General features: G+C 40.5%; 1 protein-coding gene and 1 pseudogene across 2 annotated transcripts in view; both read left to right on the forward strand.

Annotated features, from left to right (window-relative positions):
• The window catches only part of MYO1D (myosin ID), a 327,535-nt gene that overhangs the window by 176,603 nt on the left and 136,806 nt on the right, over window positions 1-14,126 (forward strand). For both annotated transcript variants that reach the window (XM_037070300.1, XM_037070299.1), the window contains exons 18-19: window positions 2,819-2,963; window positions 3,567-3,671. In XM_037070300.1, the coding sequence (XP_036926195.1) occupies window positions 2,819-2,963; window positions 3,567-3,671 (250 nt within the window). The remainder of the gene's footprint in view (window positions 1-2,818; window positions 2,964-3,566; window positions 3,672-14,126) is intronic.
• LOC119003828 (uncharacterized) lies at window positions 3,168-3,315 on the forward strand (annotated as a pseudogene).

Here is a 14,126-nt window from a genome sequence, read left to right on the forward strand (position 1 = left end):
ACAGGCTGACCAGCTACACGGGCTGAAAACAGACTGACAGGCAGAGCAAGGGCCTCTCCCCACTGAGAATGAAATTGGGGGCTCAAGGGCTAATTGGGGCAGGTCCCTAACATGCTACATAGTATTGTGGGGCCTGCCTGTCCGTAGTGTCCTTGCCTTTGACCACAAACTACTCTCCACCTGTCCCTCTTCCAGCTGACCACTCTTTGGGAGTGATCTTCAGACGGTCTGTCCCACTGGAGTGTTGGTTGGCCTCAGAAGGAAGAGAAGAGGATTTCACTGTGGTGTTGAGCCTTCACTTTTTCCATGGTTGTTGTTTCGGCAACCTACCATCTCTGGCCCTCTCTGCCATGGCAGCTGTGCCCATCTCACCACGGCCAGCCATTCTGTGTTCAGGGAACTGGCACAGCTCTCACCTTGAAACCCCTTACCTCTTGCCCTTGCTCCCAGCCCCTGCTGCTTCAGGCTCAAGGATTCCTGCGGCTGCCTTGGAGAAGGGCCCTTCTCCTGCTGAGTGGATTGCTCAGCGTGGAGCTGCTCCTCCATCAGCCCAGTCCCATCTGCTTCCTGTCTTCAGAAAGTCTTCACACCCTCCACTCTGTTGACAGCACTCCCCTTTTCTGGTGATGCTTTAGATTTCTCCCTACTTTTATATTTATTCAGTTATTTCGGTGGAAATTTGAGAGTCAGAAAAAATATTTAGACTCAAGCCACCATCTTGAAACAAGAATACACCTCAGGAAAATTTGCGACGAAACCAGGCTGTCTAACATTTTGCGTATGTAAATGGAGAAAAGACCACCACTCTTCAGTGTCAGCTGAATCTCAATCTGGTGTTCCATGGAAGCATAGTTTGAGGACCACTGGCCTTGATTTATTTCATCTGATGTAAGGCGATTCTCAGTTTGCTTCCAGCCTCCCTGCATCAAGCTCCTGTGGCAGAAAAGACGGCCTAAGTATCATGTAGGGCTAGGCTGCTGCTAAGAGCATACAAGTCCTTGTACTTGGTTTTCTCAATCAGGAAGCTTATTTTTTAACTTATGCTTTTAATTGCTTAGACAAAAAACCTTGAAGTCATCTTTAAATCCTCTTGTTCTCTTGCTCTCTTGCCCCCACATCTAATCCATTACTACGTCCTATCGGTGCTTCCTTCAGAACTTATCCAGAGCCAGTACCTACCTCTGCCTTGACCCCCGGATCCAAGCCATCCTCTACGACGTGCACTACAGAAATAGCCTTCTCACTGGTCGTCCTGTTCCCAACCCAACTCCCTGCAGCCTTTCTTCATACAGCAGTCAGACTGATCTTATGAAGCAGAAGTCAGGTTTTATCCCTTTTTTGTTCAGAAACTTCCAATGGCTTCTTATCCTATTCAGAGTAAAGGCCAGAGTCCTGATAACGGCCTGCCTGCCTGCCTGCCTGGGATGGGTACGGGGAGCAGGGGAGGTTGTACTGGCCCTGGCTCTCTCTCTGACCTCCCCTCCTGTTTTTCTCTCCCTCCTCCCCGATCTTCCTATGTCATCATCACAGGACTCCCAACTGGTTCTCTGACACACCAAGCAAGTTCGCACTTTACAGCCTTTGCACTCAGTTTTCCCTTCCTGGGAGACTCTGGCTCAAATAGCTATATATCTGGCTCCTTAGCTTCCTGTAGGTCTCTGCTCAGGTATCCTCATCAGTGGTGCCTCCCAGACCACCCTTTGTAAATAACCCAGCTCCCTGTTTCTTCCCCCTGCTACACACCCAGCCTCCTTTCCTTGCCTCATTTTCTTCTGTAGCACTTAGGACATCATAAGGGGAGACCCTCCCAAAAATGGAATTATCTTCTGAAGGGTGAGCCCCTTGTAGTACAGGTGTCCCTTGCTAGATGAGTGTTCTAGGATCCCATCTATATCACTGTACCAGCCTGTAGAGAGGCTGCATTTGGCTTCAGCAGATTTTTTTTTGAAGATTCTTCTGATGTATTTGCCCATTTCATGACGGGTGATTTCCTAGCACACCTGCCCACACTGCACTGCACGCACGTTCTTGACCAAGACTGGCAGTTTTGACCAAAAATGGCATCACCCCAATGCCCCACTCTCCCTAGTTACCCAGTCTCTGCCTGAATGACATTATTTTTGTTTCCCCAATGAAATAAGTCCTCAAAGGGAAATGTTTTGCTGATATGGAAGAAGTGAAACCAAAAAATGGCAGAAGCCCTAAAAGGCATTAAAATCCAAGTTCAGGAGCTGTTTTTGAGCAGTGGAAAAAACATCTCAATAGGTGTATTACATCAAATGGGGAGTACTTTGAAGGTGACTGAAGTTCAAACAGATAAGAATAAATACACAATGTTTATAAATAAATTCCAGGGGGTTTGGGTCTCCCCCTTGTACATACTGTTGCCTTGTTTATCGTCTCTCTCCACTCTGGAGTAGAAGAGCCTAGCAGAAAGGACCTTCAATCTGTTTGCTCGCCGCTGTGACCCCACTGCTTAGAACAGCGTCTGGAGTTTAGTAGACGCCTACAGACACGTGTCAGATGAATGATGAATCCAAAGTAGCCTTGCCCTAACTGTGTGTGTTATGGGAGTCCTCGTTCACTAAGTTCTAGTTGTGTTCAAATCACCCACACAGCAAAACAATTATCACAAGTATCTCTGTTCACATAAAACTGTGTATTTTAATAAGTGCTGTGTATATTTTGGAGGCATTTTACCTTTTTTAGGGTAGCATGCAAGTAGTTTGGTTTAATTCTACTTAATGACAGATTCTTGTTTTTGAGAATGAATGGTATTGTGTTTCTGAAGTCTAATACATTTTGTTTATTTACTTAGGTGGAGAGCATCTCAGCTCATTAAAAGCATACCTGCATCAGACCTGCCCCAGGTCAGGGCGAAGGTTGCGGCCATGGAAATGTTGAAGGGTCAAAGGGCTGACCTTGGGCTCCAAAGGGCCTGGGAGGGCAACTACCTTGCTTCAGTAAGTCCAGGAGAGCCATGTGGAATCACTCCGCTCCCTTAACAAACAAAGAAAAGAATTTTCCTCCAAGAATTTCTCTACACTTTCTAGAAAGACTGACCCTTCAGAAACTAAATTTCTATGAGTGATACTAAATTAAAAGATTTTATTGCTTCTCAGTGTACAATATTCAGTGTTTCCCCCACTTTAAAAAGGGTGCTCTGTATTGCTTCTCAGCCTTTTGGCTAATATCAAGTGTAGTATCTGTTCTTACCAGTTTAAAAAGGATGCTTTGTCTTCTGTCTGTTTAAGGTATACTCTTGAACCTGGCTTTGACCGTTTAAATCTTCCTTTGCATAATTCAGCAACTATTGTTAACTACCACCTTTATATCAGTTATTCCCACAGGTGTATTTCATCCTCTCTCCCATTCCTTACTTTAAAGTGTCTCTAGGACCTTTGTTGTTAAAACAACTTTTTAGTAGTGTGCCATCTGGGACGGGGAGATAAAAAGTACTTGTGGGAACCTTCGTGAGCATGGTCATAAAGTGGCGTACTAAAAGCTCACCTTTCCGTCCAAAATGCTCAGCATAAGCATTTCATCATGTTTCCTTTTTCTTTCAGAAGCCAGATACACCTCAGACCTCAGGCACTTTTGTCCCCGTTGCAAATGAACTGAAACGGAAGGACAAATACATGAACGTCCTCTTTTCCTGTCATGTTCGTAAGGTAAGGCAATCTTGAACCAGATCTTTGGAAGAAAGAGACTGATTCAGATGAAATTTACTTAGAAATGGCTTCAATAAAACATAGCAGTAGGTACATAGTTAGCTACGTTGTCGGTGAGCTATACCTGTCAATGAGGAGGCAGTGATGGAACGTCTGAGGTGGCTGCAGTTTTAGAGACAGGCTGTAAAGCCTTCGTAAGGGAAGTGGATAGCTTTGATACTCATTTCTTTTAAAAATGGGGGCGGGTCCTCCTTGAGGTCAAGGATTTGTATTTTCAGCATGTGTATCTTTTATAGCACGTACTGGTCTGCCTTGTATGCAGTGGTTATCAGGGACTTTTTATACCTGTTTTATTCCTATTTTAAATAGGGGAAGAAAGGAGAAGAACATGGTTTGGAAAAGAGAGAAGGACATAGTGATATTTGGAAGGGAGGGGAGAGGGTTCTACCCCGTGCGTATGTTTGCTTTTCTGAAGCAGGACGTGCTTCGTCATTTACCTGGAAGCAGCAGCAGCTGGGCAAGGGGAACAGGAGCAAGTTGGAAAGTGGAAGGCAAGGGACATGGCTGGTTGTTTAAAACCTAAGATACTTGTTTAGAAAAATAAAGAGGGAGGAAATTATAAGGGCATTTTGTCAAACTGTGCAAATAAATTTCAAAATATTAAATGGGTGAATCTAAGAAAAATATTGCCTCTTCAGAGTGACCTCAGAAGAGATTTTGATATAAATATACCAATATCCAAAGGCAGAATTAAGAAAATATTGAAAAGTTACCCCACAACAAACGTCCAGGTTTAGCTGATTTTAGAGGTATTTTGTTTCAAATTTTCAAAAATAATACAGTGTTATTCAGATCAAAATAATGAAATACTATTTTTCAAGTATAAGTTTAGCAAGCTTTAAAATGCTGATAACAAATAGTGTTTGAGAGAGTTTAGGGGAACAGTATTGGTAGGTCATAAAAGAAGCCTTGATAAATTTAAAAGGATTGAAATAATAGAGTTAGTTCTCTGACCATAATGGAGTGAAATTAGGAACGGATAACAGCAAGCAACTTAGGGTATGCAAAACTAGGTGGGAATTAAACAGCACACTCCTGAATAATCAATAAACAAAAAATCACAGGAAAGCCAGAACACGTGGAAAAGAAGACATAACACACCAAAAATCATGGGATGCAGCTGAAGCCATCTTAGAGGGTAATGCCTACAATAGAAAAGATGAAAGATCTCATCAATAATCTTCTACCTTGCCAGCCAAGATGGAGGTGTAGGTGGAAACACTGTACCTCCTCGCACAACCAAATTTAAGGACAAAGATTTAGAAACAAAAACACAACCAAAACAGAAAATTGAACTGTACCAAAGTCCAACAACAACGAACCATTCATCCAGACCAGTAAGAGGGGTACAGTCAGCAGCTGGCAGAGAGGGGTCCCAGCAGGAAAAGGCAGTGGTTACAGACCAGGCAGGCATGTAATGAAATGAGCAAACCCAGTAAGGCTCTCAAGGCATCTGGCTGACCCTGGACACACATTCACGTGCAGATAAACCAGGCAAAAAACAGGCAGTGAGACAGGCCGGGCAACACAGGGCCCAGCACCAGGAAGTAAAGCCTTAAAGCACTGATTGGAAAAACTGTTGGGGGTTGAGGTGCCCAGAGAGGCTCCCAGCTTCACAGGAGAGTTCAATGGAGAGACCCACAGGGTCCTAGAACATATTCAAGCCCGCCCACCAGGGAACCAGCGCCAGAAGGGCCCAATTTGCTTGTGGGAAGCAGCAGAGGGGACCAAAATCCTAGAGAGAGCAGAAAAAACGCCATTGCCCCTCTCAGACCCTGCCCCCACATACAGCATCACAACCCAGCAATGCAGGCTGCCCCACCCTGGTGAACACCTAAGGCTCTGCACCTCATACACAACAGGTGCAAACAGACCAAAATATTATGGCTGAAGCAGAAGAACAGCTCAAAACCCCAGAGCCAATACATCTAAGCAACAAAGAGATAGCCAACCTATCGAATGTGTAGTTCAAAACACTGGTGATCAGGATGCTCACAGAACTGGTTGATTTTAGTCGCAAATTAGATGAAAAAATGAAGGCTACACTAAATGAAATGAAGCAAAATGCACAGGGAACCAATAGTAATGGAAAGAAAACTGGGACTCGGATCAATGGAGTGGACCAGAAGGAAGAAAGAAACAACCAAACAGAAAAGAATGAAGAGAAAAGAATTCAAAAAAATGAGGAGAGGCTAAGCAACCTCCAGGACATCTTTAAACATTCCAACATCCAAATTATAGGGGTACCAGAAGGGGAAGAGCAACAAGTGGAAAACTTATTAGAACAAATAATAAAGGAGAACTTCCCCAGTCTGGCAAAGGAAATAGACTTCCAGGAAGTCCAGGAAGCTCAGAGAGTCCCAAAGAAGTTAGACCCAAGAAGGAACACACCAAGGCACATCATAATTACATTAGCCAAGATTGAAATGAAGGAGAGAATCCTAGAAGCAGCAAGAGATAAGGGGACAGCCACCTAAAAAGCAGTTCCCATCAGACTGTCAGCTGATTTCTCAAGAGACCTTACAGGCAAGAAGGGGCTGGAAAGAAGTATTCCAAGTCATGAAATCCAAAGACCTACATCCAAGATTGCTCTACCCAGCAAAGCTTTCATTTATAATGGAAGGGCAGATAAAGTGTTTCTCAGATAAGGTCAAGTTCAAGGAGTTCATCATCACCAAGCCCTTATTATATGAAATGTTAAAGGGACTTATCTAAGAAAAAGAAGATAAAAAATAGGAATAGTGAAAGGACAGCAAACTCACAGTTATTTACAACCACACCTAAAACAAAAGCAAACTAAGAGGACAGCTAGATCAGGAGCACAACCATAGAAATGGAGATCATATGGAGGGTTAGCAACAGAGGGTGGGAGGAGGAGAAGAGGGAGAAGGTGCAAACAATAAGTTGCATAGATGGTAGGTAGAAAATAGGGAGAGGGCAAGAATAGTATGGGAAATGTAGAAGCTAAAGAACTTGTGACACATGGATATGAACTAAAGGCGGGCGTGGGGAGAGGGTATGCAGGGGGGAGGGGAATCAAGGAGGGGAAATGGGACAACCGTAATGGCATAATCAATAAAATATATTTTAAAAAAAGAATCTACCTTAAGACACTGGTTTAAAAAAAAAAAAGCAAACTAACCCAAAGCAAGCAGGAGAAGGAAATAATCAAAATTAGAGCAGAAATCAATCAGATAGAGAATATAAAAATATTGAGGGAAAAAACAACAAATCCAAAAATTGGCTTAAAGATCAACAAAATTGACAAATCTTTAGTCGGACTGACCAAATACTATAATAAAAGAAAGAGATTAAACTTTATTTATGTAGTTCAAAAAAACCCCCAATTATTAGTGTTTCGACATTCAAAGGAAGAGGAGATCATCAATGTAATATAAACCTTTTAACTAAATAGAAAATAGTTGGTTTTAAACTTAGAATGAAAGACCCTATTTTGCTGTGCATAATGCACATTTTTAGCCCAAATTTTTGAGGGAACAATAAGGATACGCATTATACATATGTATAATGATCACACACCATGGATGTAATTATCCAGTATAATCCTGTATAATGTGCACAAAACCATAGGTGTGTATTATACATGGCAAAATACGGTCCATGTCATCGGGGAACACCTGCTGGCGTATCTCAGAGGGGTTGCAAAGTCCTGAGTCTAATTCTGAAGTCCCGATTCAGAAACTTTATAAGTATACCTCGAGCTGATGCATACTGATCAGTAAATGACTCTTGCTAAGCAGATTCACAGAACCACAAAAGGATCTACCATTTTAGCCATTTTAGTGAGTCTTCATTTCTACTATCTAGGATACTTCTTTTTTAACATCAAGATACCTGGGAAGTCGAATTATTAATCAGAACAATTGATCAAAGACAGTTGGATGGTTTTGACAATCATCCTCCACTACGGAAAAGCCTGGTGTCTCTGGTTCCCATGATGACAGTTTGATGTCTGACAGCATGTCTCTCCCTGGGTCCTGCTGGATAAAAACTGAAAAATCCTTTGTCATGTTCCTGTATTTTAAGTTCGGTACAAAATAGTATTTCTCCTCTAGAATCTTTTTCATCCCAAGGATGTACCAAGGTAAACTCGACGCCACTTCAGTAAAGCCTCTGCTTTATGCTCCCTTCCCTGTGAAGCAGCCACTTTCTGTTAACCAGTCGCAGACGTGGGGGCTTCTGCAGAGAGCTGCTCTCACTCTCCAGGGAAGCTTCCTCTCTGGCCCCTGTGGTGCTCACTAAACCAGTAAACATCAGTAGAAGTGTTTGGGCAAAAGCAAGGTGGTAGGGATTGTTTCTTTAGCTGCGGATTTTAGTTTAGGAAATAGAAGAAATAAGATGAGATCTTATCCAACAGTTTGTAATCCAGTTTTTCTATTACTTCATGAATTTAAACGGAAGAAAATTAGTGCCCCATGCCATAAGTATTTTAATTTAGTTCGAATTTACAAGTTTATGTAGGTATGTGAAAAGTTTTTCTTTCCACTCTGGTATAGCTAAGCTGTGGGACTTGGAGCTTTCACTTTGTTGTGGGATGTCCTCCCCACTCTCTTGGTCATGTTTTAAGGATGATTTGAGTTGCTAAAACAAAAGGTAGGGATTCATGACCTGTTCTCTTTAGAAATTACATTTTTGCATACAAAAGGAATGTAATATTTCTAAACAGTTTCAATAAGATTGCTGCCTTAAGGTTTTTGTTGGTTTCCAGATCAACTCATGGACCTGTCATAGAAAGCACAATGCTCTCCACTCTTCCACTGTGGCCTATTGTTTTCAGCTCTTGTGTGCCCTTGTGAAATTATGCAAAAATGTTGTTTTTGCATATTTTTGCAACATACTCATATTTTTCGATATGAATTCACAGAAGATGAGGAACACTACTTTTGCTTATTATTCAGCTTTCACCTTATACGTTCTCTATTCTCCATATTCTAAGATGGATACGAATGGTGATTAATGCCCTCCCACATGGGTTTCACAGACCAGTGTTCTCTTGAATCTGAGTGTGCTTTCAGAAAGGGGGCCCTAACTCATTGTGTTTGGGAAATGCTGAATTAAACTGTTGAACGTGCTCTTTGAGTGCAGCATTCTCAGAGTCTTTAATGTATTTGCGGGTTATGAATATAAATCCCAGGGATGCCTGTGGTTTGCATTGTTCCTCAAACCAGCTTCACTTGGAGCCCTTTCTTGCACAAAGTATCATGTAAAGCTAGTGTTGTGCTGATAAACGACTCAGAAAATGCTGATGTAGACACTCCACCATCACTTATTTCAAGTCTTCTGACAAGTGCAAGTTCACTTCTATGGCAGAAACTTACCATGTGACATGAATAGTTATTGCCAAGAGTAGTTATTATTTCACCATGTCAACTCTATTTTGTTCTTAATTACAGATACCATTTTTGTCGAGACAGAAAATATAGTTTGGTAACGAGGACATGTTTCGAAAGTTGACTGATTTTTAAAATTATGAGGCAAGAGGGAGAAGACTGAATAAAATTCAAACTAAAATTTCAATTTTAGTTTGCTATATTCTACCTGTAACGATACATCTTCAGTGTCCCATCCTACCTGTCCTAATTTATTTACTTAGGTGTATGTACTACCAATGCTAACAACATTTTCAAATTAATCTCTGACTTCTTTGTTTGCATCTTGAAAATTAGATCTTGGAAGCAGGGATGGGGACTTTATCTGTCACAGCTGTGCCTTCTCATCTGCTTAGTTGAGGGGTTTGGGTGGGTTTTTTATTGTTTTGTTTTGCTTTCCTTTTTCTTCTCATCACTGAGAAACCTGACCTTGTAGTTCCTCAGGAATTTTCAGTGCTCAGTGCTGTGATGTAAATGTTACACAAATCTGTTACATTGAAACATGCTAATCAACAGGTAATTAACTACATATTTATAAAATGTTTCTTCATTAATTCTGTTAGAAAAAAGATTTACCTGCAAATGTGAGCATTTTCTGACTCCCTAATAAAGTAGAACTCTACAGAATCACACACGTATACATTTTCTCCCAATCCTATTATCTAGTTTTATTTTATTTATATATGTAAGAAATGATTTTTACTTGAAAGTTTCTTATCTGTCTCAATTCCATCTACTAGACTCAGATTCTTACTTCAACCAAAGGCTTTCTGTCATTCCTTTGTATATCATCAGCAACTTCTAAAGTGCCTAGAAATGCATATGGCAATTTTTTTAAGATTTTTTTATTTATTTATCTTCAGAGGGGAAGGGAAGGAGAGAGGGAGAGAAACATCAATGTATGGTTGCCTCTCGTGTGTCCCCTGATGGGAACTGGCCTGCAACCCAGGCATGTGCCCTGACTGGGAATCGAACCGTGATACTCTGGTTCACAGGCCCGCGCTCAATCCACTGAGCTACACCAGCCAGGGCGCGTATGGTAAACTTGAGAAAAGGGAACATTTATCAAATTACTTAGTGTGAGTAGCCTGGCTGGTGTAGCTCAGTGGATTGAGCATGGGCCTCCGAACCAAAAGATCGTGGTTCGGTTCTCAGTCAGGGCACATGCCTGGGTTGCAGGCCAGTTCCCAGCAGGGGATGCACGAGAGGCAACCATATATTGATATTTCTCTCTCTCTCTCTTTCCCTTCCCCTCCCCTCTAAAGATAAATAAATAAAATCTTTTTAAAAAATTACTTAGTGCAAGTAAATGTTTACCAGTATAATCTTTTAAATTAATAGGAGTCATGTGCTAGATTAACAAATGTAGAAAAAATAAATTCAATCCCATTTATAGATTTCTGATGATAGGAAAACACTTTCTCAATGAAGTGGTGAGTCTAAAGATTTTATAAGGGTAGCTGTTGCCTAGTAATAGAGCATCGCAAATACAGGCACAGGTACATTTCTCCGGGTCAGCTACGGTCAGGGCAGTTCATCTGGTCTGTCAGTGCACTGTGTGTAGTCTCGTAGTGGCAGCCAGTCGTAAAACTTCAACACTGAAAAGAAAAATTAAATCAACTAATGGTGAAGATGCTTTACGAGAAAAGCCAATATACAAATAAATCTCAACAGTCCCAACCAGGAGCATAAATAATTCCAAGTCAACAATCCATGAGCTTGTATAGTAGTGCTAATGTTAGAGAGCTTTTTTATTAAAGTGATAGCTTACTCACAAAGGAGCTTGCAACCTCACATATAAAAGAGCAAGAAGCTCAAAGTTCCTTTTTATTCAGTGTAGAAATAAAGTTTTTCCAGGACCAAACTGGGCAATGGGGAGTTAAGTAAGCTGTTGAGCAAATGTGCTTTTATTCGCCACTGGGGAATTTTTTCTGAATGTTAGGCAACCTCCCCAGTGTGCTGCAGCCATCTTCCTGTTTTCTCACCTGACGGTTCCCAGTCTCAACACTGGTTGGCTCGTGTGGAGAAGAGTTCCTGAAATTATCCTGTGGGGTTTAAAGTACTCTCAAAACCAACCGCTCAGCGAGAATGATGTAGTAAATGCTCTTTAGGTTGCCCCGTTCTGTGTTGGGAGCAGTGAGGTACAGGGTCAGAGGTACCATATGATCACGACCCTCAGGGAGCTTACCGTTCATGAAATAATAGGGCAGTAAATAAAAGTGTGCCATGGATGTTTGAGATTCTACATTGTTTTTGTCCTGTCTGTGTGTTTGGATCGAGGTGTGTAATTTATGTACAGGTAATACACATTATCAGAAGCATACAGTTCAGTGAGTTTTGAGTAGTACATACACCCTCTAAATTATAACCCTATAAAGCTAAAGAACGTTTCCATCACCCCAGAAAGCCCCCTCGTGCCCCTTCCCTACCGCATCCCACCCCCACCAAAGGCAATCACTTTTCTGGTTTCCTTTACCACAGAGTTTTGCTTTTTCTTGACCTTCATTAAAAAAAGGAATTATATAAATGGGCAATATAAATGTGCAAATCAGGAGAGCAGACACTTCACAAGGGAAGATACATGAATGGGCAATAAGCACATGAAAATGTGTTTGACATCATTAATTCTCAGGGAAGTGCAGATTAAAATCAAATGTGATACCGCTGCACACACACCAGAATGGGTAAAATTTAAAGCACTGGATACGTTACATGTTGAGAAGAATTTGGAGTAAATGAAACTTTTATACATTGCTGGTAGAAGTGTAGAAATAGTATTACTACTTTGGGAAAAGTTGTAGTAGTCTCATAAAATAAACCACACACCCACTCTAGGACACAGTAAATCCACACCTTGGTATTTACCCAAGAGAAATGAGAGTATATTTTCACAAACCAGTGCAGAAGATGTTTATAACAGCTCTATTCAAAGCAACTCAAATTTGGAAACAGCTCAGGTGATGACAGTTAGAAAATGGACAAATAAACTGTGAGATAGAAATATTACAGAATACTACTCAGTGATAAAAAGGAATGAAATACATGACAATATGGATGAATCTAAAAACATCATTCTCAGCAAAAGAAGTCTTACACAAAACACACACATGGTATTTGTAACAAGTTCTAAAATGGAAACATGTAATCTAAGACGAACAAAATCACACCACTGATTTCTCATCAGTGGGTGGACATTGACTGGGAAGGAACAGAAGAGAGCTTTCTGTGGTGATGGAAATATTCTATATCTTGATAAGGGTCTAGGTTCCACGGTGTGTGCATTTGTGAAAACAAATCAATTGATACACTGAAGAAGTTTGTACATTATATAAAAATCTTAGCTCCCCCTCCCAAAGACATACACAAATATTGTGTGTGGGTGTGTGGATGTGTGGAAGAAAGGGATTATTTAACATAATTTTGGAAACCTGAAAATTCCAAATAAACTTTATTTTAAAAATCAAAAAAAAAAGAAATTATACTGTTTTATGTAAGATTTTTACTTTGTTGTAAAGTGAAGTTGTCAGTCTTTTTTTAACTGTTTTTGATAATTTGTAACTATTTTATAAGGAAAGCAGTCTTTTTGATATACTTTGAATTTAAAACAATTTGTATCTTTTATATTGACTGAGTTAGAACTGTGTTAGTGAGCTTATAGTCATTAGATTAATTATCACAAGATTAATAAGTAAAACCAACCTCTTACCAAACATAACTTCAACTGTAAGTTAAAAAACCCGGTGTTCTGCCCTGGCCAGATGGCCCAGTTGGGAAGCAGCCCACCGATGTCTCTCACATCAGTGTCTCTCTCTCTCCCCGCCCACATTCCTTTCTGTCAAAATCAATAAACACATCCTCGAGCGAGGATTTTTAAAAATAAATAATAAAACAGTGTTCTGTACAAACTTGTTAAACTGTTTAACAAGTATATTTTTATAACTACATCCATGGTCTAAAAATTATAAGTCAACTATCCTGGAAATTATTCAAGCTTTGCAATTATTAAGTGAAAAATTTGCACTTTCAGTAGAGACAAAGAGTAACTTGACTTCATGAGGAGACACAGACTAAGTAGAAGCATCACCCAACCTTCTTTCCTGTCTTTCTGTCCAAACAACAAGTAATGAGATGATGTGTCTAGTGTTTTGCATTAGCAAACCACTTACGCCAGTTGGTTTCAATGTTATTTTTTTTATTTCATTCTTAATTCCACATATATTCTATATATTTATTCTATAACTGTGGAATACAAGTTCATAGAAAACAGTGATCATTTTTAACTCTAATAGATTTTTTTTAAGGTTTTATTTATTTATTTATATTTAGAGGGGAAGGAGAGAGGGAGAGAAACATCAATGTATGGTTGCCTTTCGTGCATCCCCTGCTGGTAGTTGGCCTGCAAGGAACCAGCCTGCAACCCAGGCATGTGCCCTGACTGGGAATCAAACTATGATCCTCTGGTTTGCAGGCCCACGCTCAATCCACTGAGCTACACCAGCCAGGGCTCTAATAGATCTTATAATGGAATGAGTTGGGTCTCCATTACCACAGTCAGTTTTGAATGTCTTTGTTACCCCCAAAAGTAATCCCACACTCCTTACCTGTCATTTGTCCAAACCTCTAATCTTCCCCAGCGTGGCATCACCACTAATCTACATTCTGTTTCTGTAGATTGGCATCCTGGACATTTCATAAAAGTGGCACCATACAATTTGTGCAACTGTCTTATTTTACTTAGTATGTTTATAAAGTTCATGCATGTGATAGCATGTTCATTTTTATTACCAATTCATATTCCATTTTAAGATCACATTTTATTTATCCATTCATCAATCGACATTTGGGTTGTTTCTGCTTTTTTCAGTTACCATGATTAATGCTGCTGTGAACATTAGGCACAAGTGTTTGCGTGATTATATGTACCTAGGAGCAGGATTTCCAGGTCATATGGCTGTGTTTATCTGGTTGAGGAACTGCCGGACTGTTTTCCAAAGTGACTGCATCA

The sequence above is a fragment of the Sturnira hondurensis genome, unplaced genomic scaffold (genome assembly GCF_014824575.4).
Source record: "Sturnira hondurensis isolate 20B ecotype Veracruz unplaced genomic scaffold, ASM1482457v3 Scaffold0018728, whole genome shotgun sequence".
Classification (NCBI taxonomy): Eukaryota; Metazoa; Chordata; class Mammalia; order Chiroptera; family Phyllostomidae; genus Sturnira; species Sturnira hondurensis.